The sequence below is a fragment of the Camelina sativa genome, chromosome 3, assembly GCF_030686135.1.
Source record: "Camelina sativa cultivar CO46 ecotype springtype chromosome 3, ASM3068613v1".
Taxonomy (NCBI): domain Eukaryota; kingdom Viridiplantae; phylum Streptophyta; class Magnoliopsida; order Brassicales; family Brassicaceae; genus Camelina; species Camelina sativa.
In genome coordinates, this window is record NC_141882.1 from 15828302 (window position 1) to 15854909 (window position 26608).

The 26608-nt window shown below is 37.3% G+C and overlaps 4 protein-coding genes and 2 long non-coding RNA genes across 12 annotated transcripts; 1 reads left to right on the top strand and 5 right to left on the bottom strand.

Moving 5' to 3' along the window:
- Positions 1 to 5887: 5887 nt before the first annotated feature.
- On the bottom strand, positions 5888 to 6632 carry LOC109132281 (uncharacterized). The gene is made up of 3 exons (XR_015593350.1): positions 6545 to 6632; positions 6352 to 6460; positions 5888 to 6229 (listed from the first exon to the last, which is right to left on the bottom strand). It is a non-coding gene; the product is annotated as an uncharacterized LOC109132281 (long non-coding RNA).
- On the top strand, positions 5947 to 6499 carry LOC147946990 (uncharacterized). The gene is made up of 2 exons (XR_015593351.1): positions 5947 to 6167; positions 6260 to 6499. It is a non-coding gene; the product is annotated as an uncharacterized LOC147946990 (long non-coding RNA).
- A 3518-nt stretch (positions 6633 to 10150) lies between the features above and the next one.
- LOC104777399 (cytochrome P450 71B14-like) lies at positions 10151 to 12258 on the bottom strand. Its single transcript, XM_010501644.2, has 3 exons — positions 12126 to 12258; positions 10948 to 11831; positions 10151 to 10848 (listed from the first exon to the last, which is right to left on the bottom strand). Exons 2-3 carry the CDS (start codon positions 11821 to 11823, stop codon positions 10234 to 10236), a joined length of 1491 nt encoding a protein of 496 aa, XP_010499946.2. The 5' UTR covers positions 11824 to 11831; positions 12126 to 12258; the 3' UTR covers positions 10151 to 10233.
- Positions 12259 to 18740: 6482 nt separating this feature from the next.
- LOC147946991 (uncharacterized) lies at positions 18741 to 21095 on the bottom strand. Its single transcript, XM_087507320.1, has 4 exons — positions 20492 to 21095; positions 20285 to 20415; positions 19649 to 20139; positions 18741 to 19536 (listed from the first exon to the last, which is right to left on the bottom strand). Exons 1-4 carry the CDS (start codon positions 21093 to 21095, stop codon positions 18741 to 18743), a joined length of 2022 nt encoding a protein of 673 aa, XP_087363446.1.
- Positions 21096 to 22152: 1057 nt separating this feature from the next.
- Positions 22153 to 23656, bottom strand: LOC104779074 (tryptophan aminotransferase-related protein 4). The gene is given in 4 exon segments (XM_019243820.2): positions 22153 to 22505; positions 22593 to 22891; positions 22970 to 23270; positions 23373 to 23656. Coding segments are annotated over 4 exon segments (1182 nt in total). The 3' UTR covers positions 22153 to 22207.
- LOC104777400 (putative S-adenosylmethionine carrier 2, chloroplastic) lies at positions 23533 to 26584 on the bottom strand. Of its 7 annotated transcripts, XM_010501646.3 has the most exons (13): positions 26442 to 26553; positions 26303 to 26357; positions 25929 to 26030; positions 25730 to 25812; positions 25556 to 25632; positions 25366 to 25456; positions 25090 to 25143; positions 24913 to 25008; positions 24667 to 24756; positions 24466 to 24579; positions 24267 to 24347; positions 24038 to 24168; positions 23533 to 23669 (listed from the first exon to the last, which is right to left on the bottom strand). In XM_010501646.3, exons 2-12 carry the CDS (start codon positions 26355 to 26357, stop codon positions 24055 to 24057), a joined length of 957 nt encoding a protein of 318 aa, XP_010499948.1. In that variant the 5' UTR covers positions 26442 to 26553; the 3' UTR covers positions 23533 to 23669; positions 24038 to 24054. The 7 variants fall into 7 exon arrangements, 5 of the variants coding, with proteins under 5 accessions (XP_010499948.1, XP_010499947.1, XP_087361861.1 ...); XR_015593348.1 differs by lacking the exon at positions 23533 to 23669 and having other exon boundaries at positions 23853 to 24168; positions 24466 to 24584; positions 26468 to 26571; XR_015593347.1 differs by lacking the exon at positions 23533 to 23669 and having other exon boundaries at positions 23853 to 24168; positions 24466 to 24584.
- Positions 26585 to 26608: the final 24 nt, after the last annotated feature.

Here is a 26608-nt window from a genome sequence, read left to right on the forward strand (position 1 = left end):
ACACAAATGAGTTTGCCATTGATTAGTGATTTGGAGCAGATCAACATTGTCTCAAACCCAGTCTCTATACCATATCTTTGTGACTACCCAAGAAAGCCCTGTAAGAAAATTGATTTGGTTAGGAAAAATCCTAATTATTTTGTGATGATTTCTGCTTAAGATGAAAAACGTTTTGGTTTAAAAAATGTGAAAGAATTTTGTGTTTCAAAATCTGTGTTTTGACACAATGATTCCAACTTTTGAAACTTTCTATTTTAAAGAGTTCTTTAAGCCAAAAGGTTTGTTGTTTGAAAAGTTTCATGAATTTAACTCTTCTTTGAGAGTTTCTTTGTGTAGCATTGCAATGGAACCATTTAGAAGTAAAACTGAGCATGTAATGGTTAAACCTTTTTCTGAAATGAGAAATTTGAAAAAGAGTTGTATGAGTTTAAACTGTTCAATGAGCTTTGCAAACCAACTGTGAAAGATCATGTTTTTGATTTCTCTATTTCAAGTATAATGCATTTGTTTTATCCCAAGAGTGCTAAGAAAGGAACATGTTACATAAAGAAGCATAAGTATACTTTGGAGAAGAAACATGTTCTGTTCAAATCAAGGAGAAACAACCTGATATATACCAACAAATGATTTACAATTTTGGAGTTAGAAGCTGGAAGGATGGTCGACTCTAAAACAACTTCGATCGCCCAAGGATGCTCGATTCTAAAACTCTATTTTAATAACAACTACATGAATATATGTTTGATCTTTTCCTATGTGCATAAACTGTTTCCTTTTGATGTATGAGATTTTGCAGAGCATGGAGATGTAGTTAAAGCTTCCTCAATGTTCAAAGATGAACCACCCGATGCAACACTTGTGTTCATATCAAGATGTCATAAGATAAGTATTTTTCTTTGATACTTTTATCCAAGATCACACATATATGATTCACTTGTCTTTCTCAAAAGAACCAAATACAAATTTCAGACCAACTGAAAAGAAAGTGGGAAACAAATGATTTAAGCTACCTGATTTGGATCAATATGAGCACCAAGATGTCAGCAACTTTACACTGATCCAAGAAGAACCCCATATCCACTTCCATTAATCATGGTGTGCATCAATCATACCCAAGAAATTATTCATCTAAGTAATTCTGTAAACCAATTTGTTTCTCATGCATTGATTATCAGTTTATTACATTCAAAACATGACAAGGATAATGACTTGTACCAATCTAAGATATGTTTTCCTTTTTATAATGAATTCATGACTATAATGACGCACTTGATCTTCGCCAAAAGGTATCGACAACTTTGCAGGTACAAAAGAGGAACTCCCAGATTTTATTTTTTCCAAAGTATTTGCGAGAACTGGAATTGGAGATATTTTGATGCATGACCATAAATCCAATGGTTGTTTTGGATGATCTTTGAGGTTGGAGTACAACTAATGATACACTTGAGGAGTGAACAAATTTTAGTCAAAAAGGAGACCAAACTAATGTCAAAGATCTATGGAACATTCAACATAACAAGACAAAACAACAACAACGCCTACCAACTCCATCCCCAAGGTAAGTACAATGTGAATGGAACTTTCAACGTTACTAATCTTCTTCCTTATTTTGCAGATAATTAGGATTTGAGGTCAAATCCTTTACAAGTGGGAGGATGATGAGATCATGGCCAGCCCAACCCAACCACATGAACCAGACAAAGTCAAGGAGGAGTTTGTAGCCGAGGACCAGCTTATAGCCAAGGAACAACTTATACCAGAGGAAGTATTGATCGTTACGGCGGGTCCTTTAACTAGATGAAGATCCAAGAGGTACAACCAAACCATCAATAGAATACTTATGGAGCTGGACAAGAAGCAAGAATATGTGGCTCAAACATCTTTTATGATGATCACAACTCAGGATGTTCGGTAAAGGGATAATTGTTGCTTTTTCACTCTTTTTCCCTTGTCAAGTTTTGTGCCATTGGATTTTCTTGAAAAGGTTTTTAATGAGGCCTAAGTAACACTTTCAAGCCCCCTTTATCATCCCATTTCGTGGTCCAAAGCTCATCACTTTTCCTGGTCCATTTTCTATTTCTTATGTTCAAACTTTGCATTTATTGCTTTCGTATTTTCCAAGACACTTTGCATGAGCTTGCATGAGTGTGGACTTGTGAATGTTCTTGCATGAGTTTGGGCTTGTGCATGCTCTTGTATGTCTTTCTTCTCTCCCCTCTTCTCCTCCATCCCCTCCTCTCTTATATAAACTCTTTGTAGTTCTCTTTTGCAACTCATCAAACATTTTAATCAAAAACTTCTTTTTTACTTGTTTGATATGAGGAGTGTGTAATATCTTCTCAACTTGTATACTTCTCAGTGTGTCATATCTAAGTTGTATTCAAGCCCGTAGTCTAAGAGATTTTCATCTCTCTTGGAAGTACAATCCGTTCCCCCTTCAAATCCACTGCATCCATATCCTTCACCTTCATCGCCATTCATCTATCAATTCCGCTGCTTCTTCCATTCATTCTTCATCAACATTTTTTTTATTCCACTGAAAATCCTTGCAAAGTGTGTCCTTGGGAATAGATCCTCATACAGGAGTCTATCACTAAGTCTCTCATATCAGGACCTTACAACAGTGTTCTCATCAACAGCAAACCTAAAGTTTTTCTAGAAACGTAAAGGTGCATCTATGTTCCAATCAATCCTAACTCTCACAGTCCCAAATTGGTCGACATTCTCATCATAGTCAACTTCAGAGAAATGTCCTAATTGATTTCTTACTCCCTAGCCATTTCATTTGTGAGATAGAGAATCAGAATACCTTGAATTTGGACCCAAAATGGGATGATTTGCATATCAGTCTCACTGATATTTGGGAACCAATGGTGAGTAGTGACCATCCAATCGTTAAAGGACCAGTGATCCCTACGAAGCACCAAATTCATTAATTCTTTATACTTGAAGCGGAATTGTACGCGTCCTCCATCTAGAAGGCGACCCACACATGCATCAGTAAATCCCAAAACTAGAGGCATCTGGCGAATTAGAGCCCGTAAATTTTGTTTTCGTGGATTAATTGTCGTTACTATCAGAGAGTAACGACTCACCGATGCTGCTCGGGAGTAAAACTCCGATGTCATGGAGATTGGGGCATCTTCAATACCCAAATCAAGTTCTTGGACAGATTTCTCAAAAAATCATTCATGATTGTAGTTCGGGATTGCAAGAAAAAGAGATTGAAAGTAGTAGAAAAAGATTGGGGATAGAGGTTTATATAGCAACAGATCCATGGAGGTTTTGGAAGACTGCTAATTCCTGCGAAAAGGGAGACAAGTAACTGTCAGAAAAAACTGACAAAAGATAAACCGCCGACAAAACCCCCAATGACAAACAAGCAAAGATTGTTGGACAGAAACAAACTCCAAACCGGAGAAATGAATTGGTATGATCAATGGCAAAAATTGCCTAAGAAATCGCCTATCGAGAGAGACGACTCCATAAAAATAATTTGAAATATTTAGTTAACAGATTCTATTTATTGTTTCATAAAACTTAGGAAACAATAACAAACTATTTAATTGGCTAAAACTTATTTTTTATAAAAAATATTCACTATATAAACAATACTAAGTGTATAATGTTGACAATATGCATATACATAATCTAATTATAATTTTCACATATAAAGTTAATATATACTAACATGTTATACCAATAACTGCAATGGTGTTAATATTAACACCAATCACTATTGTAAATTTTGTATATTAAGATCTCTAAACATGATTACATCGATTTATAATACCAGATCACGAATCAATACATGTTTGGGTTTTTTTAGACTTTACCGAATTTGATACTGAACATAAACCAAAATAGCAAAAGAAAGTCCAAATAGTCGAGAGCAAACAATGCATGGAACGTGCGTCTATCTCCTATAGGTGATCTTCCGTAGATTGGTCGGAGGATTGTGAGCCGTGGAGACAGTGGCACGGTACTCGTTGGCTGATGGTTGTTCGAGATTCGAGGACGAATCTATGTTGGTGATGGAGAAGACGCTTAGAGATGAACCTCATATGCGGCTGAAACTAGCTACACTAGAGGCATGGATCAACAAACTAAATTAATGAAAAAATATAAAACTCATATTCAGCTTCACATAAATATTTTTCTATCATTGACTAATATTATTTTACAAAATAAAAGGACCCATCTTACAATTATGCAGCTAAGAAAATGGTAACAAATTCAACTTTTTTTTTCTTTTTAAATTTTTCCAAAAGAAGTTATAACTAGCAAACACTCAAACCCATCAAATTTTAAAAAAATATATATTGGAAGGCAATCTTACAGAAAAAAAGGAAAATTAACGATATTTTTGATGTCAATCCATCTACTATAGGATGTATAGATAACAATCAAGATAATCATACTCTAAACCGAAAACGAAGATGTCTCTTAAATAAAACGTCAAACAAGTGTGGTAATAATTATATTCTATATTAGAATTAATAAATAAATCCCAATATTAATTTATCGATTTTTTGTCAACATATTATGCATAGTGTGATACACTCATTTACATTAGAGATAATTGGAAAATAAACATACGTTTTTCAAACTTAATTGGGAACTTAGTACATACACTATTCAAAATTTGACAAACAGTCAATAGGACCCATGTGTGAGATAGGTTAGTTGTGAGTTAGAAATATGAGAGAAAAATGGTTAATTACAAAAGGGTAGTCGACGTTTTGTGCATGAAATAAACCCAAAAAAAAAATATTTTTTAATTATATTTTCTTTTTCTATTGCAATTACACCCCTCCTATATTGTTATATTCAAATATTTGGTAACATAATTTCTATATAAAAGAAAAAGTTCAGACATAAAAAAATATATGTTTTTTCTCTACATTTTGACATTCATTTTGTTTGATGATTTTATTTGTTAATGTTAAATATTTTTTATAAGTTTTGTATTTGTACACCTGATAAAGTGTACAAATGTAATTATTTGATCTGGTGGTGCAAAACACAATGATTCTTCTCTACAACGATTGTGGTGAACACGATTATTCAACAGTTGTTGTGTATGGAATTATTCTTTTTTGTAAATATTAGAAATATAGTAAAAATATAGTTATTTTTTCTATTTCTTTATTAGAAAATATATAAAACCACAAATATTGAGTTATATAAAAAAACAATTATTTTTATTATTTTGTTTTTTTTTTCTTGTATCATCACATTCCCCTGATGTCTAGTTACATAAATATTTTGTAATATATTTTTTTTTCCCAATTTTTTTAAGCCAAAAACAATCTGTGTGTTTTTCTCTATCTTTTGATATACATTTTGTTTAATAATTGTTTTTATCATCTGTTCACATAACTCACTATCATCTGTACACATGATTGTTTCTCTAATTTTAAATAGTATTTGTACTATATTTTTAATTAAGTTCTAAAAACCTACTAAAACTCAAAAGAGACCCTAATTAATATTGGGCAATCCGGGTAGATGAGCCTAATATCATGTATCCTCCATTTAACTATAGTTATTATTTGAATGACAAAACTAGTATTTATCGATTATGTTCTATAAATTTGTTTTTACGTTAACTCCCTATAATGAAAGTTTTATCGATTATTTGTTTCTTACGAGGGGAGTCTTTGTTAGTCATCAATCACAAAAATCTACTAATAAGATTCTTGTTTCTACCACATCGTTATCATTCGTTGAATTATGTGGTTCATTTTCAATCTTTTATGATAAGTCCACACACGTCGATGATATATTTGTACGTTTCGATATTTGTGTGTTTCTACTTTCTAGTTAAACGCGCATATCAAACGTACGCTTGCTCCTAAAGATTGTAAAATAATGAGAAAGGAAAAGGGCGGTGCCAAACAAAACAAATTAATAATAGAGATGCGACTAGTGTAGAATGGACCCAAACACACAAAACATGTGGTGTGAAAAGAGTAGAACAAAAGATGAATGATTGACATGATCGATCTTACGCATAAGATGCTTTGGGTGGTTGTGGCATCCATGGCACTCGCCACTCGCTTATGTTTCTGCCTTTCTGGAGCTTCCATAATCACACCGCATATTGAAGAGATAAGATGGTTGTTCACAACCGTTCTTTTCTATCTCTACCGTGATGCTGGGAGGTTTGTTTGCCTTTCTGACCTATAAACTGCTCAGACATTGGTTGAGGAAGATGGCATATAACCTAAGATTTATATGTACATAAAATTTTCAGATGGAACAGCTTCCTGGGAGACTAATATTTTCAACATATCAATAAGCTGATCAAAGTCATCTTGTGATCTGATGAGACTCAATCGCACAAACCTTTCTTCTGATCCAAACACTTTGCCATTACGTCCTGTTATCTTCGCTGCTCTGAAAATCTCATAGCCGTTTGTGTCTTCTGGTCTCTCACACTTCACCCATGCATAAGCTTTCAAATGAATAAAAAACACATAATTATAAGAAAAAACCAAACCAAAAGTCTCACTTTCTTGCATTACAAGAAAAAACTTACAAGGAGTAAAGTCTCTGACTTTCTTGACTTTATAAGTAAAGGGGCACAAAAAAAGTTTTTTTGTAAGTTTAAGAAGCAAAATAAAAAAAATTTGTAAGTTAAAGGAGCACAAAAAAAATTTGTAAGCTAGAAAGGGCACAAAAAAAAATTTATAAACCAAAGAGACCCAAAAAAAAATCAATAAGTTTTTCGATAGGTTAAGGGGCATTTTTTTTTAGTTTGCCCAGGGACATGTAATATGTTTAAGCCGGCACTGCTTTAGGTGCAAGTACTATATTATATCCTGGTTGAGTAAGTTCTATATTAGCCTCAAGGACAACATGTATTTTGAGAGTTGAAAAGCTTATCTGACCGGGGTCATGATAAATGATCTTAGAAACTGAGAGAGCTTTCTTGACCAAGTAACTTGCTAAGATTTAGGAATCTCAGGAACTGATAGCCAAAAATTGCAGATCTTATGCAAGAAGTTGTAGTGAGCTTTTCTTCTTTTGGCTACAAAATCTCCTAGAATTAATCTTATTTTTTAAAGTTAATTCCTCTAATATGTAGAGATTTTTGGTGCTATGGAAAAAACAGAGAAAATTGCATTCATCCTTGAATAAGAATTTGTGTTATCTTGTTGTACTCTTTAGCTACATATACATATTTTCGTAGAAACTATTGGTGATTTAAACTCTTTAGGTCCACTTGTGCTTGAATAGACCGTGCACAAATCTTAGATAGGTAGATATATCAGTCCAAGAGTTTTGAAACTATTTTTAGTGGTTTAAACTCTTTTAGCTAGGTCCGCTAGAGGCTGTAAAGACCAGATATATCATATATACAATTAATGGACACCATATAATATGATATCGTAAGGGAAGATTACAAAAAGTTGGAATGAAAACAGACAACTACAATACGGTAATGGATTCTAATATTCGACTAGCTACTAACCGAGGTTAAAACGTGAGCTGAACATTTTATTTGAATTAAATTTGAAATATTTTTTTAATTTGTTATTCATTATTAGCAATTCATCTAGCCTACTTACAATCAGATTATTGCTCTAGAGATTATTGGCCAAAAAATCTGTATAAAATCAGATAACATATATGTAGAAATCTTAGTTGTTTAATTGAATGAATATTTCTAATCGTATTCAACTAAGATTTATATAAAATTCTTTAAAATAATTCAGAATCTTTTGTTATTCAATCAATAGTTTATAATACTAACTTTAAATCTCTAGTTATTCAAAATATCACAACTTTCTTTTAGAATGCTACTTTGAATGATTCTAAGAGACTTTTTTTTTTTTTTTTTTAGTTAAAAAATACTCTTCTCAAAATTATACCCTTCGAGGTAGAATTTTAAAAGATTTCATTAAAAAAAAAAAACACAATCATAAAACCACCACCATCTCTGTTCGGTAAGCTTTCTCCGCAGATCAACTCCGACAACTCCGGCAACTCTAATCTCCGCAGATCAAATCCGACAACTCCGGCAATTCTAATCTCCGCAGATCAACTCTTCGTTTCTATTTTTTTCTCACATTCAAGTTTGCTTCTCTCTCTCTATTCTGTCTTGGTTATTGTCTATAGAGAACCATTGAAATATAGGATTACGTTGATTTTTTCTTACAACACACACAAAACCACTAAGCCCAACTTCCTTGTTGACTTGTTCCTTCTTCTCTTCATGTGTCCTTCACCTTCTTCTTATTCCTTTTCCTCATCTTCTTCTTCTTCGCTTAGTTTTTTCCTCTGTTCTTCATCTCACTGAAAGCTTCGTTTTGTTTCTTGCATGATTGGCTTTGTGGTGGTGTCATCGTGTCTCGACAACTTTACGTCAACATCTCCTACAACTTCACAAAATAAGCTACAGTTTTTCTTTCTTTCTTTTGTGTTGTAAAATATTTTAAAATCACACAAAGTTTACTAATAAAATCTCATAGAATCTCATAAAATCACATTTCATTTTCTAAAAAGAAAAAAAAAAAAATCTAAAACACAATTAAATCTCCTAAAAATCTTTGAAATCTTTCAAAATTCTAAAATATTAAAATCTTACAACTTTTCAAGTGTCAACTTCAATACCCCACTAATTTTTTATTTATCCTAGTTAAATTCTCTTAATTATTCTTAATGATTCTTTTTTTTTTACTATTTCTAATGTTATTCTGATATAAATTTTTACACTTTTAATGTTATTTTTATAAATGTATTTCTAAATTTATATAGTAGGATTACAAGGATTTATGTGCATAAAAAATTTAGAATTAATAAATAAATCACAATAATAATTTATCGATGTTTTGTCAACATATTATGCATAGTGTGATACACTCATTTAAATTATTATTGTACGCAAACCATATTATCCGCTCTAGGACAGTCACAAGACACATACATGATAGAGACATTTCTTCTGCAAACCCGTATGGTGGAAGGTTCGCAGTTTAAAGTGTTTATATATATACTACCACTACAAGAAAACAGATGAACATCGACTGTACTATTAGTCACCTAATAGTTGCTAAATAGGATATAACGACCAAATAACGACTAAATATTATAGTCGTAAATCCTTTGTTGTTAAAACTAATAGTCGTAAAAATAGTCGCCAAATAGCGACTACGTTACGACTAATCTTAACTGTCGTATAAATTTATAAGTAAATAGTTTTTGGAAAAATAAAATTAGATGTAAATAATAAATAGTTTTACACATTGCTTTTATACATATATAATGGTTATATCTTGGTTGAATGGTTTATGCTTTAATTTCTATATAATTATTATAAAAGTTTAGATTTTGAAAGGTTAAGGTTTAAAGTATAGGATTTGGGGTATAGGTTTAAGATTTAGGGTTAAGTTATGATAAAAATATAAGATTTAGAAAACTATAATTTTTTTTTAGCCTTAGATCTCAGTTTTTGGATTTCTTATATCAATTAGACTTTCTTATATAAGTATTAAAGCTTGGTTTTATGTATATATATATATATATATAATAATGGTTAAGTTTTGATTTTATGGTTTATGAATTAATTTCTAAGATTAAGAATCGAAAATTCAAGATTTAGAGTTTATAATATAAGTCTTAGAGGTTAGATTTTAATTCTTTAAAATAGCGACTGATATGCGACTTCTTAGCGACTTTTACCATGAGTCGCATATTAGTCGCTAAATTAGAAATTTTTACCATAAATCGCATATTAGTCGCTAAATTGATGACTATTTAGCGACTATTTGTTCGGTATGCGATATAGTCATTAAGTAGTCGCAAAATTACGACTAAAATACCGACTACAATATGTAGTCGCAAAAAAAAATGACTAATATTCGACTAAAAATTTGTGGTCGTAAAATGGTCGCCTCATAATTGCTACATAGTCGAAAAAAATGACGACTACATATGTAGTCGCCATTTGTAGTCGTAAAACAGCTGTTTCTTGTAGTGTACGTATACTAAATATACGTATAGAGAGAAAGAATAATAACGCAAATGAAAATAATATCTCTAAACGACTAAACCGCAACATGGATTGATGGGAGTCTAAAACAACGCTTTCATAAAAATAATTCTTATACGTACGATCATATATAAACTTGGTTACGATGGATTCATCAAACTCATATATCATATATTTACGAGAATGATATAGCATTACACATGGTTACATTTAGAATTATGAAAAATATAAAGTTAAGTCCATTGAGTAAGGACAGGGATAAGGTTAAGCGGAACTTTTTTAGGACAAGAAAGTCCAAATGATTCTTCAAGATCTACATCTTCTACATTCATTTCTTCTGGAAGCTTCCAATCGAATCGGTAAAGCAGATTGATAAGAGTTAAGTGTACCAAAGCCATACCCATTCCCATACCTGGGCATATTCTCCTTCCACTGCCAAATGGCAACAACTCAAAGTTTAGACCTTTATAGTCAATTTGGCTATCCATAAACCTTTCCGGGATGAACACTTCTCCATCTTTCCAAACATTTGGATTCCTATGAATAGCCCATACGTTGACATGGATCCATGTTTTCTTTGGAATGTCATAACCTCCAATCTTTATATCTTTTGAAGCCTCTCTTGGAATTAGAAGTGGCCCAATCGGTGTAATCCTAAACGTTTCTTTAATCACCATTTTCAGATACTCGAGTCGTTCTATATCTTCTTGTGTGGTATCATCTTTGTTTTTGATCACTTCTCTCACCTCAGCTTGTACTTTCTTCAGAACTCTTGGGTTTTTAATCAAATGTGTCATCACCCACGTTATTGTGTGGCCAGTAGTATCTACTCCAGCAAGAAGAACGTTCTGTAATATTCAGAAGACACAAGGATTAATTTAAACTTTATGTAACACGTAAAAACTAAAAAGTATGAAGTTATTGACTTAAAGGTTCCGATTACTTACCAGAAGAATTCCTTTGGTGTGGTTTCGAGTAAGTTGAAACTCTCCAAGTCCAGTCTCTCCCCTTTCCATATTGAGGAGCAAGCTAATGATATCATCCTTAATATTCTCATTTTCAAGGTGATGCTCTATAGATTGATCAAAAAATGTATCCATTGCCTTAAAAACCCTCTCACATTTGCCATGTAACCCCGTGATCCTATCGATGATTCTGCCAATAACCGGGAAGTAATCTGTTGCTGCAAAACTCCCTATCACCTCCATGGATCCATGAATGACTTCCTCGTAAGTATTCCCAAGTTTGCTCCCATCAAGACTGATCCCAAATCCCACTCTACAAATCACACTTCCTGATAGTTTCATTAACTTCTGGCTCAAGTTAACCGGTTTTGCTAATGAAGCAGACTGTTTGATGAATTCGACGAATGAGGCAACTTCTTCTTCTCTTATATGTCGAAACGATTTCACGCTTTTTGCAGTGTAGAGTTCAACAACCATCATCTTTCGTACTTCCCTCCAATATTTGTTATATGGAGAAAATGCGAGATCTTTTAAATTGTATGTAATTCTTGCAGGATAAGTCATATAAGGTCGAGAACAACAATCTGCATCAAATGTTTTTAAGAAATCCTTCACCGTCTCTGGTGTAGAGGCCACAACAGTAGACACATTTCCAAACTTTAGAGACATTAAAGATCCGTATTTCTCAGATAATTTGAACATCGAACGATGAGGTTTGGATCCTAATTGGTGCAAGTTGCCAATTATAGGAAGTCTTGGTGGTCCAGGAGGTAGGTTTTTCCTTGTCTTTCTCATGTTCTTTACAATGAGTATAGATGCAAAGAAGACGAATGCAAAAATGATATTCCAAAAACTCATTCTGTTTTCTACATAAAAGGGAAAGTTTATTATATAATACGTCAATAAACAGTAAAAAAGTATTAGTTAAGGTAATACAGGAACAAGAAGAATCCTAATAGTTTCTTTACAAGAAGAATAATATGATAATTTCTTTACACGATCAAGGTACAGGAAAAACATGCAACAATATTCGAACAAGTAAATTAAAGAACACATATAATAGTTAAAATGTATCCGACAATTTAAGAGTTTCTTTCTACAAGATTAAAGCATAAAATCACATTGTATATAGTTAAAGCTAGTTCGGTAAGATTGATTACTTTCAAGTCGTATACTTTGGGCTGAAGATTCTAGAGAGAGAGAGAGAGATAGAGAGAGAGAGAGAGAGAGAGAGAGAGAGAGAGAGAGAGAGAGAGAGAGAATTGTTTTTTTTACTTGTGAATTGTGTGACGCGCATGCCGGCTGTGACAATTCCATATATATACTGCATTTCGTGTTGAGATGACGTTTCAATTATATTAACGTCCACTGTTTATTATTACATATGAGCTCTTTTTTGAGGTAATATAATTAAAGAATTTGGGACACATACAATTCAGATTTGCACAAGTGTTTTATTAGTGATTCTACAAAATTATGCTGATGGTTTAATTAATATTGGGCAATCCGGGTAGATGAGCCGACTCATATTTCTTAGGAGGGAACACATATATATAGTTACTAATATCATGTATCCTCCATTTAACTATAGTTATTATTTGTATGACAAAACTAGTATTTATCGATGATGTTCTATAAATTAATTTTACGTTAACTCCCTATAATGAAAGTGTTTTTTTTTCCCGGTTTATAGCTAGCAACTCTTGTTTCTAATTACAAGGGAGTCTTTATCAGTCATCCAATCACAAAAATCTACTAATAAGATTCTTGTTTCTACCACATCCTTATCATTCGTTGAATTATGTGGTTCATTTTTATTCTTTTATGATAAGTTTTTTTTTGCAAATATAGATGTCCACACACGTCGATGATATATTGTACGTTTTGATATTTGTGTGTTTCTACTTTCTAGCTAAACGCGCATATCAAACGTACGCTTGCTCCTAAAGATTGTAAAATAATGAGAAAGGAAAAGGGCGGTGCCAAACAAAACAAATTAATAATAGAGATGTGACTAGTTTAGAATGGACCCAAACACACAACACAAGTGGTGTTAAAAGAGTAGAACAAAAGATGAATGATGACCGTGATTCAAGTTTGCCACCAGAAACAACAAAATCGTTTCACCCACTTAATTCTTTTTGACATGATCTTCCTAAATATCGACCTAGTTTTTTTTATGGTTACTTCTATTGGTCATAATCGTGTTTGATGCAAAACAAATTCGAAATCCTATTGGTCATAATCGTGTCAACAAGGAAACCATAACATTGGGGAAATATCTGAACATAAGATGCAAATGTTCGAAACCTATGCAAATGTTCAACATATCAATAAGCTGATCAAATTCATCTTGTGATCTGATGAGACTCAATCGCACAAACCTTTCTTCTGAATCTTGATCCAAACACTTTGCCATTGCGTCCTGTTATCTTCGCCGCTCTCAAAATCTCATAGCAGTTTGTGTCTTCTGGTCTCTCACACTTCACCCATGCATAAGCTTTCAAATGAAAAAAAAAAGCACATGTTAGGGGTGGATCTCATCCCTACAATAGGCCCAGCCCAGATAAGACCCAAAGAAATTGATAGGTCAAGAAGGGTGATTTTGGTCTTTTCGGATGACGAACCACTACAAGAAAACAAGTCTTTTGCGAGGACACATTGCGACAGAGTACAGCTCTCGCAAATTTGCGAGGGATTTACTAAAAAATAAAAAAACCATAGCACATCCCTCGCAAATTTGCGAGGAACTCAGTCAAAATCCGCTGCTCAATTGCGACGCATTTACGACAAATTTGCTGGAAAAGTCCCTTTCCTCGCAAATCCATCGCAATATTGCGACGATTTTGCGAGAACATACTCCATAGTAAATTTGCTATGGAATTGCGAGTGATTTGTGAAAGCCATAGCAAATCCATTGCAAAGTTAGGATAATATTTTTTTATAAATATTACAAAACTTAATAGAATTATTCTGAAATACATTTGAATGTGTTCATAAGGTGAATTTACTAACTTTTAACATTATTTTGATGGTTTTTACAAATTAGATATTCAAGGTTTGCGACGAATTTGCGATTGATTTGCTAGACTCATAGCAAATTAGTCGCAAATCCATCGCAAACTACTCAAAACATAGCAATTCCTCGCAAAAAAAAACTTTAAACCGTTAACCATAAACCCTAAACCCTAAAGACTTATTACATTACTATTAATGATTAAAAAAGATGAATCCAAAACTATTAATCAAAGATAGCAGTGCAACACAAAATTGTTAGAGATATAATTACATTACTATTAACGATTAAAATGATATAATTCAAGAATTATAATCAAAGATAGGGCACTAATGACAATTGCAAATCCTAAACCCTAAAGACTTTGCGAGGGATTTGCTACGTTCCCTCGCAATTTGCTCGCAAAAACTCTAAATTATAAAAATTTAAATTTATTAATATTTGCGATGCTTTTGCGAGGGAACGTAGCAAATCCCTCGCAAATTTTGCGTTGGAATTGCGACGCCGTTAATTTCCTATATAACTAAAAAAACCTAGTTTGAGCGAAGCTCAAACCAAGCCGACAAACCCTAATTTCCTTCTTCTTCTTCCGATTTCTTTCTTCTCTGGCTGTTCTCTTCTCCTCTCTCTTCTCCGGTTGTTCTCTTCTCCTCTCTCTTCTCCGGTTGGTCTCTTCTCCTCTCTCTTCTCCTCTCTCTTTTCCGGTGAAACCTTCTCTGACCCTTACTCCTCCTCTTTTCTCTTTTCCTTTGAATCTCTTGTCCGGTAAGTCTCCTCCTCTCCCCTTCTACCTCTTTATAGTTAGAAAGTTTGCTTAGATTAGGGTTTTAATTCGAATTTGGGGATTCAATTTGGGGTTTAGGGTTATGATTCGATTAGGGTTTTAATTCGATTTTAGGGTTTCAAATTTGGGAATTCAATTTGGGGATTTTAGGGTTTCGAAGTTATGATTCAATTTGGGTTTACGGTTATGATTCAATTTGTTTTTAATTTTGGATAATTTTAGGGTTCTAATGATTTTTACCTATTCTCCTTTTCTTCTCAGATGTCTTCTCGAGACCGAGACCAAAACAGATCTGTCAACCAAAACTATTACACAAGGTTTATATCTTCACAAGGATTATCTCCTCCCATCCCTGCTCGAGGGGTACGCTCTACTGGCTCTGCTCAAAGGCTACATTCTACCGCCTCTTCTCAAGGTACTTCACCGGTGCTAAATGATCTTCCTCCGGTGCAAAATAATCTTCCTCCACAGCAAGATGATCTTCCTCCACAGCAAAATGATCTTCCTCCTCAGCAATCAACTTCGCGTGTCAACGGTGTAACTGCCTCTCAAACATTTTTTAGCTTGGAAGAGTTACTTGCAAGTCCTAGGCGAGCTAACTTGACAAAACTAGATCCTAAGCGACCACCGGGTACTCTTTGGTGAGAATATCTTCTATCTAACATTCAATTTATCTGTTGTTTTGTATTTTCATAGATCCTAATTCCATTTATCTGTTGTTTTGTAGGTTTGACCAGGATTCTTCGGTTGCTGCTACTGTCTGGGCCATCTTTGAAAGAGATTTCAAAGAACCTCATGCCAATTGGACCCAAACAGCTGCAGCAGTTGTGAACCGATGGTTTGAAACTTTTGGGGTAAGTTATAAGTTCCTTATTGTATTTAAATTACAGATTTTGTGTTTTACTCACTTGATTTAATTATGATTAATGCTTATGTTTTTACAAGCAAACATATAACTGGGACTACTCCATCAACGGAAGAGTTAGAGCTGAGTTTGAAGCTAAGTTGAAGAACCGGATGAGTGATCAAGTGTCTCGGTGGAAGGGTAAGTGGAAGAAGAACGGTAATGAGGCAATGCCGTGGTGGCTTGATCCTCTCGTGTGGGATGGCTTGGTCACTTTTTGGTGTGAAGCAAAATCAGAAACAAAGAGTATCAATAGCCGCAATGCTCGCTATAATGATCCTGAGGGCACCGGAATACATAAGCACCGGTCTGGTCAGACTTCTTTTAAAGCCAAAGCACGAAAGCATGTAAGTTGTTTCATTTCTCTGTTTAACACAAGTTGATTAACACAAGTATCTACAATATTTAACACAAGTTGTTTTATTTCTCTGTTTTTAGTCTGAGAAGACTGGTGAGCCACTTCCTGATTTCCTACAAGTCCTAGAAGACACTCAAAGGAGACCTGATGGGTCTTTTGTTGATGGACTGTCCGAGAAGGTGTACAACGAAGTCTCATCAAAGATTGCTCAAGCTGAGTCTGAGCTATTATCAGGGGATAACATGGAGAGTAGTGCTTCTGGGGGGTTATCACTGACTGTGAAGAACCACATTTATGCCGAGGTAAAACATGCTTCATTGTTTATGTTTGTGTTTTGTATCTTCATTGTCTAATTGTTAATGTTTGAGTGATAAATTGTTCATTGTTGGCAGGTTGCTCCTAAGAAAAAGAACCGGGTATATGGGGTTGGAAACTTGCAAGCAGAAGCATCTTCATCTCAGATTGGTCAACCGCCTCCTCCTTCTGAAGATCCACTTGTTCTAGCTGCGAAGCTTGCTGCTGCGGAAGCTGTTCTTGCGACTCAGGCTACTCAATTACAGGCCAATGCAGTTAAGATGCAAGAAAATTCAGAGAAGATGCATAGTTATGATGCATACTTTGAATATCTTGCAGAGAAGGATCCAGACTTTGCAGCAAGATTTCCCCGAGAAGATTCAGCGGCCAGACCAGTGACCACCGGAGAAGCAACCACCGGAGAACCTACCACATGAACTCTCTTTCTCTCCTTAGGTGTAATGTAAACTTGTTTTGTAAACTTGTAAACTTGTTTTGTAAACTTATTTTTTTATTTGGTTTAATTTTAATTTGAGGATAAAGTTATAAGATTTAATTTAAATTACAGGATTAATTTTAATTACAGGTTTAATTCTAATTAAGCTAACCAAAATGAAAATTTTAATTTTTTTTATACCAATATTATTATTTGCGACGGAAAAAATAATTGCAAAAGCATCGCAAATTTGCGAGAGACTTACAATATACCAATTTTGCGAGGAAATTGCTATATAAACAAGTCCTTGCAATTTGCGCTTAGTTTGCGAGGGAATTTTTTTCCTCGCAAAAGTTGCGAGGGATTTGCGACGTTGACCGATTTGCGAGGAACGGACTTTCCTCGCAAATCTCTCGCTTTTGTCGATTTGCGAGAGATTCGCTACATATTCCTCCATCGCAAAATCGTGATTGTACGGCGTACGACGAGAAGACACAAAAAATGGAGGGGAAATTTGTACGAGAGAACAGGTTCTCGAAGTATAGATTTGACGATCTCCTAGTTCGTCAATTGTTTCCTTTTCGTCATTTTCTAGCTCGTCGTTATCAATTGTAGCCCGATTTTTTCATATATAAAAGAGAACTTCGACCCTTTAAACACCGAACTAAAATACTCTAATTGGACCGATTTAGACATCAACAATTTGGCGCGCCAGGTAGGGGGAGCCAAGTCTAAGTTTTCTTTGAAAGTTTAAAGTGCGGACCTACAACAGCTACATGAGATGACTATAACCACCAAAGAAGGAAGCAAGGAAGTCGGTTCGTCAGGGGGAACAATAACTCCGGCAGCGGATCAAGTGGAACAAGCAGTCCTTCCAACCCCGGACGCTCCAAGAAAGGCTGCCGCAGCAGAAAGTCCAGAAACGTTCGTCATCGCAAGAAACCTAGCGAGCCCGACGACCACAGAGGCGACGCCGAACCCTGCGCAACTCACCTTGCTCAACAGCCAGCCCGTCTCCAGCATAGACGAGCTATTCCGCGGGATCTTAGCACGCCTCGACCAACAGGAACAGCGAACAAATACTCGATTGGATGCACTAACCGCAGCACAGGTCGGCTCTCAGGAAGAAATCAACCAACTCCAAACCGTCCGTCACGAGACGCAGCTGCCGATAATACAAACTTTCTTTCTCAAGATCTTTTGTTATTTACCTGGTATCCGTAGGAACGGTGAAAAAAAAAAAAAGCCGACCACTGCGTGTCGCATCTATATAATTCAAGCCTAGTCGCTACTCACAAATTCATGGGCAAGTCTACCACCGCGTGTCACATCTATATAATTCAAGCCGAGTCACTACCCTCAAATTCATGGGCAAGCCGACCACCGCGTGTCGCATCTATATAATTCAAGCTGAGTTCGCTACTCATAATAAGAAAGTAAGCCGACTTATGTATGTCGCACTCGAACGAGAAAAAGCCGAGTCGCCACTCGTAGCCTAGGGAAAGCCAACCAATCGCGTGTCGCGTACCGTCTCAACATTTTTTTACTTTAACCCCGAAGTCGGCATTGGTTCGCTCGTCAAAATCAGGACGAGCAGATCTATTCTCGCCAAAGTTGGCATCCTTCCTTCAAGAACACTGACGTCGCCACTAGAATTTCGGACTCGAAAATGGAGTTCGAACTTACGACGTATTGCGACTTGCAGCGAGATATTCACGAGATCTCCTCCAAAGACACCAAACTTGCTGTTACAAGTGTCACAATGACCTCAGTCGACCCCGAGGAGAAGCTAATGCGTTTAAAGATGAAAAGTAGAATAGTGTGAAGAAATTTTTGAAGCAAAATGACGATATGAGTTTAGCGAAAATAGGGAATCCAATGTGAATGGAGATCGTCAAATAAACGTAAATGAGAAAGGAGCATGCGTCCAGCATCCGCTACATCACGGGATAAGTTCAAAATTAAAAAAAAATCAATCACTCGTCAAGGGGCGACAAAACCATCCACGGGAGAATTAACACCGACCTCCGGGGCGTTGGGTTCAGCTGATGGAGCGGCGGTCGAGTCGTTCGGCGCGAGAGGAGTATGGTCAGCCGCCGAGTTGCCTGGTGTAGCAGGAACGGTACTCTCTTCCTCGACTTCCTCACTGGACGCATGCTCCGATCTATTACCTTCGCCTCCTTCAGACTTCGAATCCGAATCGTCTGCGACATCTGGGGAAGGAACCCACTCAAGAGGCTCAAGAAAAGGCTCGGCAAAAACGGAGGAAATGTCAATATGCCCGGGATTGAGATCCGGGATGTCAATCTTGAGGATTTCCTCCTTTAGCCCAGATGCCACAGCGGCAACCCTCTCTTGTACTCCATCAGCCAGAAGGGAGATCTGGCCATCGGCAACCAGAGCCTCGAGCATGTGCATGTTCCCCAAGGCCTGGTTATAATCGAGCAACTTCGGGCGAGATGCTTCAACAGCCTCCGCTTGCGACTTGTGACAATCCAAGATCTTCTGGGCACGGTCGGCAACCCTGCGATAGGCAGTCATCTTTTGATACCGACCGAACCCACGACGACGAGCCCTAAGCCTCGTCGTCTCGGAGTCCAGAGTGATCTGCAGTTGGGCGCAAGATGCCTCTGCCGCGTTGAGTTTCGACAGAAGAGCAGCCTGTTCAGAGTTCGCCACCTCTCGCTTACGCTCCAGCTCGGAAATCCTCCCGCTCAGTGTCTTGTTCGAGCAAACTGCCTCTTCGAGCTGACCCTCAAGCTTCTTGAGACCGAGGGACCTGAAGGCGTAGAAGCAGCGGACTCCAGGTCGTACACACGAGTTTCATAGCCAGAAGCGAGACGATTGATGCGACCTATGAGCTGCGATGACCACAAGTCAGAAATGGGAACTTAATAGAGAAAACAAGAAATAGGGAAACAATTGCCGAATTGTTAACCTTGAAGGCGGTATTTGCCAGATCGATGATCTTATCGCCCTCCTTCATCCTCTCGATCGGCATAAGACGACCATACCCAAAATGAATCTTGCGAAACAGCTCAGGGCATGCCTCCGAGTCATTCGGAAAAGCTCGGGTAGCGAAAGTATGAGAGAAATCCCACCGATAGTCCACGGTCTTCTGCCGCTTTGATGGGTCCGATCGATCCAGAGATCGATCTGCCCTCTTCTGCGAAGGATTCAAGCAATGCTCCTTCTGACGATTAGAGTCACCAGTAGGCTTTTTCCCTTGGGAGTCAGTTCCAGCAGGGAGAGCCAGGAGGTTTGGTGGGATAGGAGACGATCGCGATACCGACCTTTTTCCAGCGCGAACGAGAATCGCGAGAAGCCGGAGGGGATCTCCGTGAAGAATTAGCCCCGGAAGGGCGAGTCTCGGATTGGACCTCTGGACGAGAAGATGGAGAAAACGCAGGGGGACCAGACGCTTGCCGATAGCGAGCCGACACGTTGGGAACATCCAAATCAAGTCGTCAACGAATGCCTTAGACAAACCAAAGTAAAATTTGACTATTACCTGTCGGTCGAGGAACCTTCTGCTTTCTTGGACGACCTCCTTTCCTCTGTCTAGAGCCTGGCCAAATATACGGACTCACTGCTCGTATCACGTCAATATCAGCTTGAAACGCGGGAGGATAAGGAAGAAGGCACCGCGGTATGACAACTACAAAGAAGGGAACGGAGTAAGTAACGAAAAGTATATGAAAGACGTGAACAAATTACAAAAAAAGATGAACTACTAGGTGAAAGGTTCCACCCAGAAAATAAAGGGATCGCAGGATCCTCGACGACCCCCGTAACCACTTTTAAGAAAAAATAGGACCCTTCCCAATTGTGGGTCTTCCCTTTTGCCCCTTCGACGAGCAGAAGGGGTCGCGAACTGACATAGTAAACTCTGGATTTCTTAGTTCTGTCAGACGCTGTTAGGGGGGTAAACTCTTCAAAATGATCAGCCGAAAGTTGAATCCCCGCTCTCTTTGCCAAAATTGAGATGCCAACCGCGTTCCGGAATGTAGCCGGAGCGAACTGAGAAATCGCCATCTTGCGCTTAGCAAAATACAACATCAGAAAAGAGGGGAGGGGAAAAGTAATCCCGCATTTGGAGAAAATTTTCTCTGAGAGACAAATGAACCCCTCAAGAACATCCCAAGGATGCTGATCACGTTCGGGAATAATGATGACAGGATTGGCCGGGAATTCGCCGATCTGAACCGCCTCGAGAGCCGATTTGCGTTTAGAGGAAGACCGGGGAACGAAATAAAGGGCATGCTCCCTGGCTCCTGAAGGGTCGGCAACCGACGGGAGAGATCTGTGCCTAATGATGCGATCCGCCGGAACGATCATGTCGTCAAAGTCCTCGTCGATAAGGGAAGGAATCTGGTATGGAAGGGCTAACGAACTCGGAACGGCCACACCGGAGAAGATGCGACGTTGGAGTTCGGCCAAATTGGTGTCGTCAGAACTAGTCGACGACCCCGAAGAAACAAGACTACCCGTCGGAGATCTCGCCACACGACGGTCCGATCTAGTCGAGCCGCTGGAATCAGGCGAGGTGTTCTGACAAAGGTGGCTCGCCGCCAAAGAATCAGACGAAGTGGACCGGGGGAGGCCATAGAAAGTCTCAAGAAAACAAATATATAGACGAGTTAGAAGACGAGGGAAGAAAGTACTTGGGACGACGAGCTGAGGAAACAATCGATGGAGAGAAATGAAGCCATGATGAAGAAGAGGTGGGTATTTATAGAAGGGAAAAGAGGATTCCCGAAGAAATCATCATTACAACTCGAGGATCGAAGCGTTGTTATGACTTTCGGACGTCAAGCGCATCAAGATAAATGCGTGACGATGTGACAGTGCTTTTCGGGAAACGGGAAAGCTCACGCGCGACTCTCTAATTTCCCAATACTTGTTTGCATACCCTTCAAGTGCCCATCGTTTGCCCACCTCGAATCCGGCTCGTCGTTGAAGACAAAGGCTCGAAGCTTACGCAGCAGCCAGGGGATCACTAGAAGACATAGAGTTCTCCGCATAACTGCGAACTGAAGATGGGGGAATACTGTTAGGGGTGGATCTCACCCCTACAATAGGCCCAACCCAGAAAAGGCCCAAAGGAATTGATAGGCCAAAAAGGGTTATTTTGGTCTTTTCGGATGACGAACCAACACAGTAATCTATAAATAGTGACTGTACGGCGTACGGCGAGAGGACACGAAAAACGGAGGGGAAATTTGTATGAGAGAACAGGTTCTCAAAGTATCGATTTGACGAGCTCGCAGTTCGTCAATTGTTTCCTTTTCGTCATTTTCTAGCTCGTCGTTATCAATTGTAGCCCGACTTTTTCATATATAAAAGAGAACTTCAACCCTCTAAACACCGAACTAAAATACTCTAATTGGACCGATTTGGACATCAACTGCACATGATTATAAGTTTTATATAGTACCAAACCAAAAGTCTCACTTTCTTGCATTACAAGGAGTAAAGTCTCTGACTTTCTTGAAATAGTTGCAATACTCAGGTTTGATTGTCTGGAGCGAAAAACGCGTGGACATGGAGAATATCTTGTTCAGTGTCTCCCATCTTTTCTTCAAAGTTCCATAGCCAAAATGGAATATCTCATCGCCTCCATCGCCAACTATTACTTTGAGCAACTTCAGGACATGAAGCTGTGTATCTCTTGAAACACCCATACTAGTTAAACTTATATATCTTTTCATTCTTTCGTAAACAGCTTTGTCCTTTACCAATCCCCACCTGCATCAACAAAAACCTTGTGAGTCGTTTGTCACCAGTCTAAAGCTTTGTTTAGAGTACTAGGAAAGCAAAAGTTTCTCAAATCACCCGAATCTTGAGCCAGCATGACCTGTAGTCTTGGAGAGACTAAACAGGCTCAAATCTCCATCAACTGGATGTGTAATAGGTGAGAAATAAGGCCAGTAATAAGCATAATCATGAACTGTTTTTACATTAGGACCATCAAGAACCGCTCTTTTCAGCTCCCCATCTGGATTATTCGGAGATGTCACTACCTCTATAACTTGCGTGATATTATCATTGTGCTCGCTCTGCTTCCACGCAGACGCATCTCCTTCAAACTTGAGATGTGCTGAATCAAAGAACTCTGCTTGGGCCTTGTACATCTGCATACACAGACAGATTAGACTAAAGAATTCAAAAAATTTCAAGTTTTCGGAAGAGGTTAAGGCCGGCTTACTTACAGAGTAGTATGGAATAGAAGTCAGAAGCCTTGCAGGTGATGATACTGATGAGTTTGTCAAAGACAAGGCATGGACAGCTGCTGCAAGTAATTGTGTGGATCCACATCCAAAGATTACGAATTTGTCATCTGTAACAGCGTTTCCCAATACACTATGCAGTTTTCTAATGACCTTTCCGAGCTCTCGAGACACATGTGTCCCATCTTGATAATTATATCTCATCCTATGCCATCCCGAGACCAAAACTGCACTGCTCTCGGCTTCTCGCATCCAGAAAGGCTCCAAGAACAAAGGGTCTCCTCTTCAAAAGTTCATTAAAAAACAACAAACATTCAATACATATTTTACAATATAGTTTGGTCATAATGATCAAAATGACGATGAGATAAAAAGTTGTACATACGAGTTAGCATCGACAGGGCAATCTTTGAGAAGAACGGAGCAATCTTTGCCTGTGTAGCAATTGTTGCACTCACAAGGAGGTTTCTGGCCATCAAGGACACCAAGACCATCCACGTAAGCTCTGCCATGTCCTGAGCATGAAACAGAGGCTGCAGTTTCAGCTTCAACCGCAGCTTAATTGGTCCACGTTGGATTCCATTTGGTTGAATTATTATAAAGAATATGGATGGTGAATACGATATTCAAGATGATTGACACCGTAAGAAGTAGCTTCTTCAGCAGCATCTTTACTTAAAACCTGCAAAAACTTATGCTTCAAACTGTTTGTATACTCATTTATTAAAACCACAACTCTTTCAGGCTACTGGTAAGTATAAAAGGATTCAATTTAACAATACATATATATTACAAATGAATCAAAACAGTTGTTAAATAATTGTGGATTATATAGTAACCTGATAACGTGCACACAAAGTTGAAGTTTCAGTAACTAGCCAGTTTTAGAATTGACTTAAAATACAATTAACATGTTGAATTCATTAAACAAAAGAGGACGACAATTTTTCTAGGAAAGAAAAAAGTAGAGAATCAAGCAAAGATACGTAAAGAATCTAAATACTTCATATTCATCAAAACATCAAGAGACAAGAATGATGTAGAACACACATGTAGAATCTAACTGTTTAAGAATTGTGACTCTTTTGGCTTCTCTCTGAAAGAATCTGCTTTGTCTTTTCCAAAACACCGAAGAATATTGAACCTCCAATACCTATCCACAATACCCTCGGACCCATTCCCTATACACAAATTCTCAAACTATTCAACAACTTTGCACAAACATGAGAAATTGTGTATTCCTAAAATAGAAAGGTGAAGAGCAGAAATTTGGGTTTACCTTCCACAAAGCTGACGGCCCTTCTTCTCTTATTATCGTCTTAACGCAGTCTGCAACTCCTTTATACTGAGTTCCTGCACCCTGCCAAAATTCAAACCAGAAAGGTCGGCACTATATTACTGGAGCTTCGTACTATCCTCTGAAATGAATCTAAGTGGAACTTCTTTCGGTATTTTGTGTACTCATCGTTTTGACATACCTGAACCATTAATCTGGTTTTGATTACATCAAGAGGAGTGGTCAAAACACCAGTGACAGCACCAGCAAAAGCACCAAGCATTGCATTCTCTGGATCATTTAGATCTCTTCTTGCCTGTTCTAAACAATACGGATAACTCACTGTCATTAGTCTGCAAAAGCGGATGTTCCTTCACGTATCATTGTAGCAACAAAAACTTACAGCCAACTTGTATCCAATCCGTAATTGCTCATAAACACAAAACTGGAGAGCGTCAAAAGGCAAATCTCGCAATAAAAAGGAACCATAACCCTGCATGTTTAGGAACATATGATTGAAACATCCATGGAGCTTTTGTTGTCTGTTCATCTTAAACAATGTGATTAATTCAGCTACAAACTTAAATGAGCCTGCTACATAGCAAATAGTAAAACGCTAGAATAATAAATCAAGAAGTAACAGATATACCGCATACATGCCTCCAAAGCCCTCTTTGGCTATAATAAGGCGAACAGCATCACGGGCCGAAGCAAATTGACCAGTTTGCATTCGCTGTTTGACAACCTGTTAAAGTTTCCATTAGCCTATACATTTTCAAAACCAACACACAAGAATAAGCAAAGACACAAGAAGGAAGAGACTTACTTCTGTCGGAACCCGAACAATAGATGAAACCGCACCTCCTAACGCACCTGCAGCCTGATTGAGTTTACATAACTCGCTAAGACATATATCCTTCTCTAACATAGCATAACTAGATTCTAAGGTCTTCTGCTTCAGATCAGTAAGTTTCAAAACTAAATGGTAGCAAGACTAATGTATTCATTTTCTCTCTACCAAAATATAAGAAACTTTCAAGGGAAATTCTCTATCTCTAGCAGACGAACAAACACTTAAAATTGAATTTAGGGTAATACATACCAAATGTGCAACCGCACTAAAATTTTCGGGTAAAACCTTCAGAAGCTTCTGTTTGGTTGGTTCATATACACCGAAAAATAGAGCCGAAGCACTACACATTTAAAAAAAAAAACATTGTTCATCTGAAGCAAAGAGTCACAATTTTTCAATGTGTATGCATATCCTTCATCAATTTTGACTACATACTTACGGTAAGACACCAACAAGGTTTCCACCAAGACCAGAGTATAGTCCCTTCCATATTATCTTTCCCCCATCCCGAGCTGCCTAAAACATGTCAACCCACTATAGTTTAGTCGCTGTAAGTCCAGCATCGGTTTGCTTATGTTGGATCATAACACAAACTAAGTTAAGGAGAAACTACCTGCACTCGAGTTTTGATTGTATCAATTGGGTATAGAGCAGCTTCCACCACAACACCAGCTAACCCTCCTGTTATCAAAGACTCTGCAAACAACATCTAACTCTTACTCTATATACAATCTAGCATTAACTTGAAGAAAAAAGCACCTGGCTATATCAATAAAAGCACAGGCACATGAAGATGTGTTTTGCAACCATACCATAAAGAACACGCAAAAAACGGCCTGGATCATCTTGTCTAACACAGATTGAACTACAACCATTGATCTGTTTCTTCATAGGACTATTGAATGCCAATGTCTCTACAAGTAACATAAACATGACCAATCAATACAGTGTAATGTAATGAAAATTGATTTGCTTTAAATATCAAGTTTCAATATTTTTCTTTGGATGCAATGTTGTGAATTTGTGATGATAACCACAAATACAAAAAGGGGGTTTATGAAGAAGTTTCAAAACAACAATGTCTCCAAAAAAAATCCAACCTTTTTAACACTAAATGTTACTAAATCGATCATAGAGTGAGAGATTTACTGGAACAATGGTTGATTTCAAAGGTAGAAACTTTTACCAGGCATAGCTGTCCGAGAATGATCTACGCTACTGGAAACAGTGTCACTGTCCATCTATAACCATTAGAAGAAACAAAATAGTCAAAATGAAGCTGAAGAAGAAGATCACAAATTGAGAAGCAGATTGATAAATCATACGTTAAATTAGAAGACGAAGATCTAACCAAACTACCAAAGTGTGAGAGAGTAAAGCGAGGAGGGTAGAGCAACAAAATTCACAGAGCTTTCGTCGTAAAGGCATAAACCTTTTCATCTGAAAAGAAAATCGAACCGGATTGGCCGGTTCGACCGGTCAACCCAATTTT

Excerpts from the sequence above, each read along its gene's own strand:
- LOC104777399 (XM_010501644.2), bottom strand. The coding sequence starts at position 11,823 with ATGAGTTTTTGGAATATCATTTTTGCATTCGTCTTCTTTGCATCTATA. Across the intron at positions 10,849-10,947 it reads ACACCAAAGGAATTCTTCTG|AACGTTCTTCTTGCTGGAGT; the intron begins GTAAGTAATCGG and ends TGAATATTACAG.
- LOC147946991 (XM_087507320.1), bottom strand. The coding sequence starts at position 21,095 with ATGATCGTTCCGGCGGATCGCATCATTAGGCACAGATCTCTCCCGTCG. Across the intron at positions 20,140-20,284 it reads GTCGTCCAAGAAAGCAGAAG|AGGTCCAATCCGAGACTCGC; the intron begins GTTCCTCGACCG and ends CTTCTCGTCCAG. Across the intron at positions 19,537-19,648 it reads TTTCTTGTTTTCTCTATTAA|GTCCCTCGGTCTCAAGAAGC; the intron begins GTTCCCATTTCT and ends CTACGCCTTCAG.
- LOC104777400 (XM_010501646.3), bottom strand. The coding sequence starts at position 26,357 with ATGGACAGTGACACTGTTTCCAGTAGCGTAGATCATTCTCGGACAGCT. Across the intron at positions 25,144-25,365 it reads TTAGTGCGGTTGCACATTTG|GCTGCAGGTGCGTTAGGAGG; the intron begins GTATGTATTACC and ends AAACTCAATCAG. Across the intron at positions 24,757-24,912 it reads GCTTTGGAGGCATGTATGCG|GGTTATGGTTCCTTTTTATT; the intron begins GTATATCTGTTA and ends CTAAACATGCAG.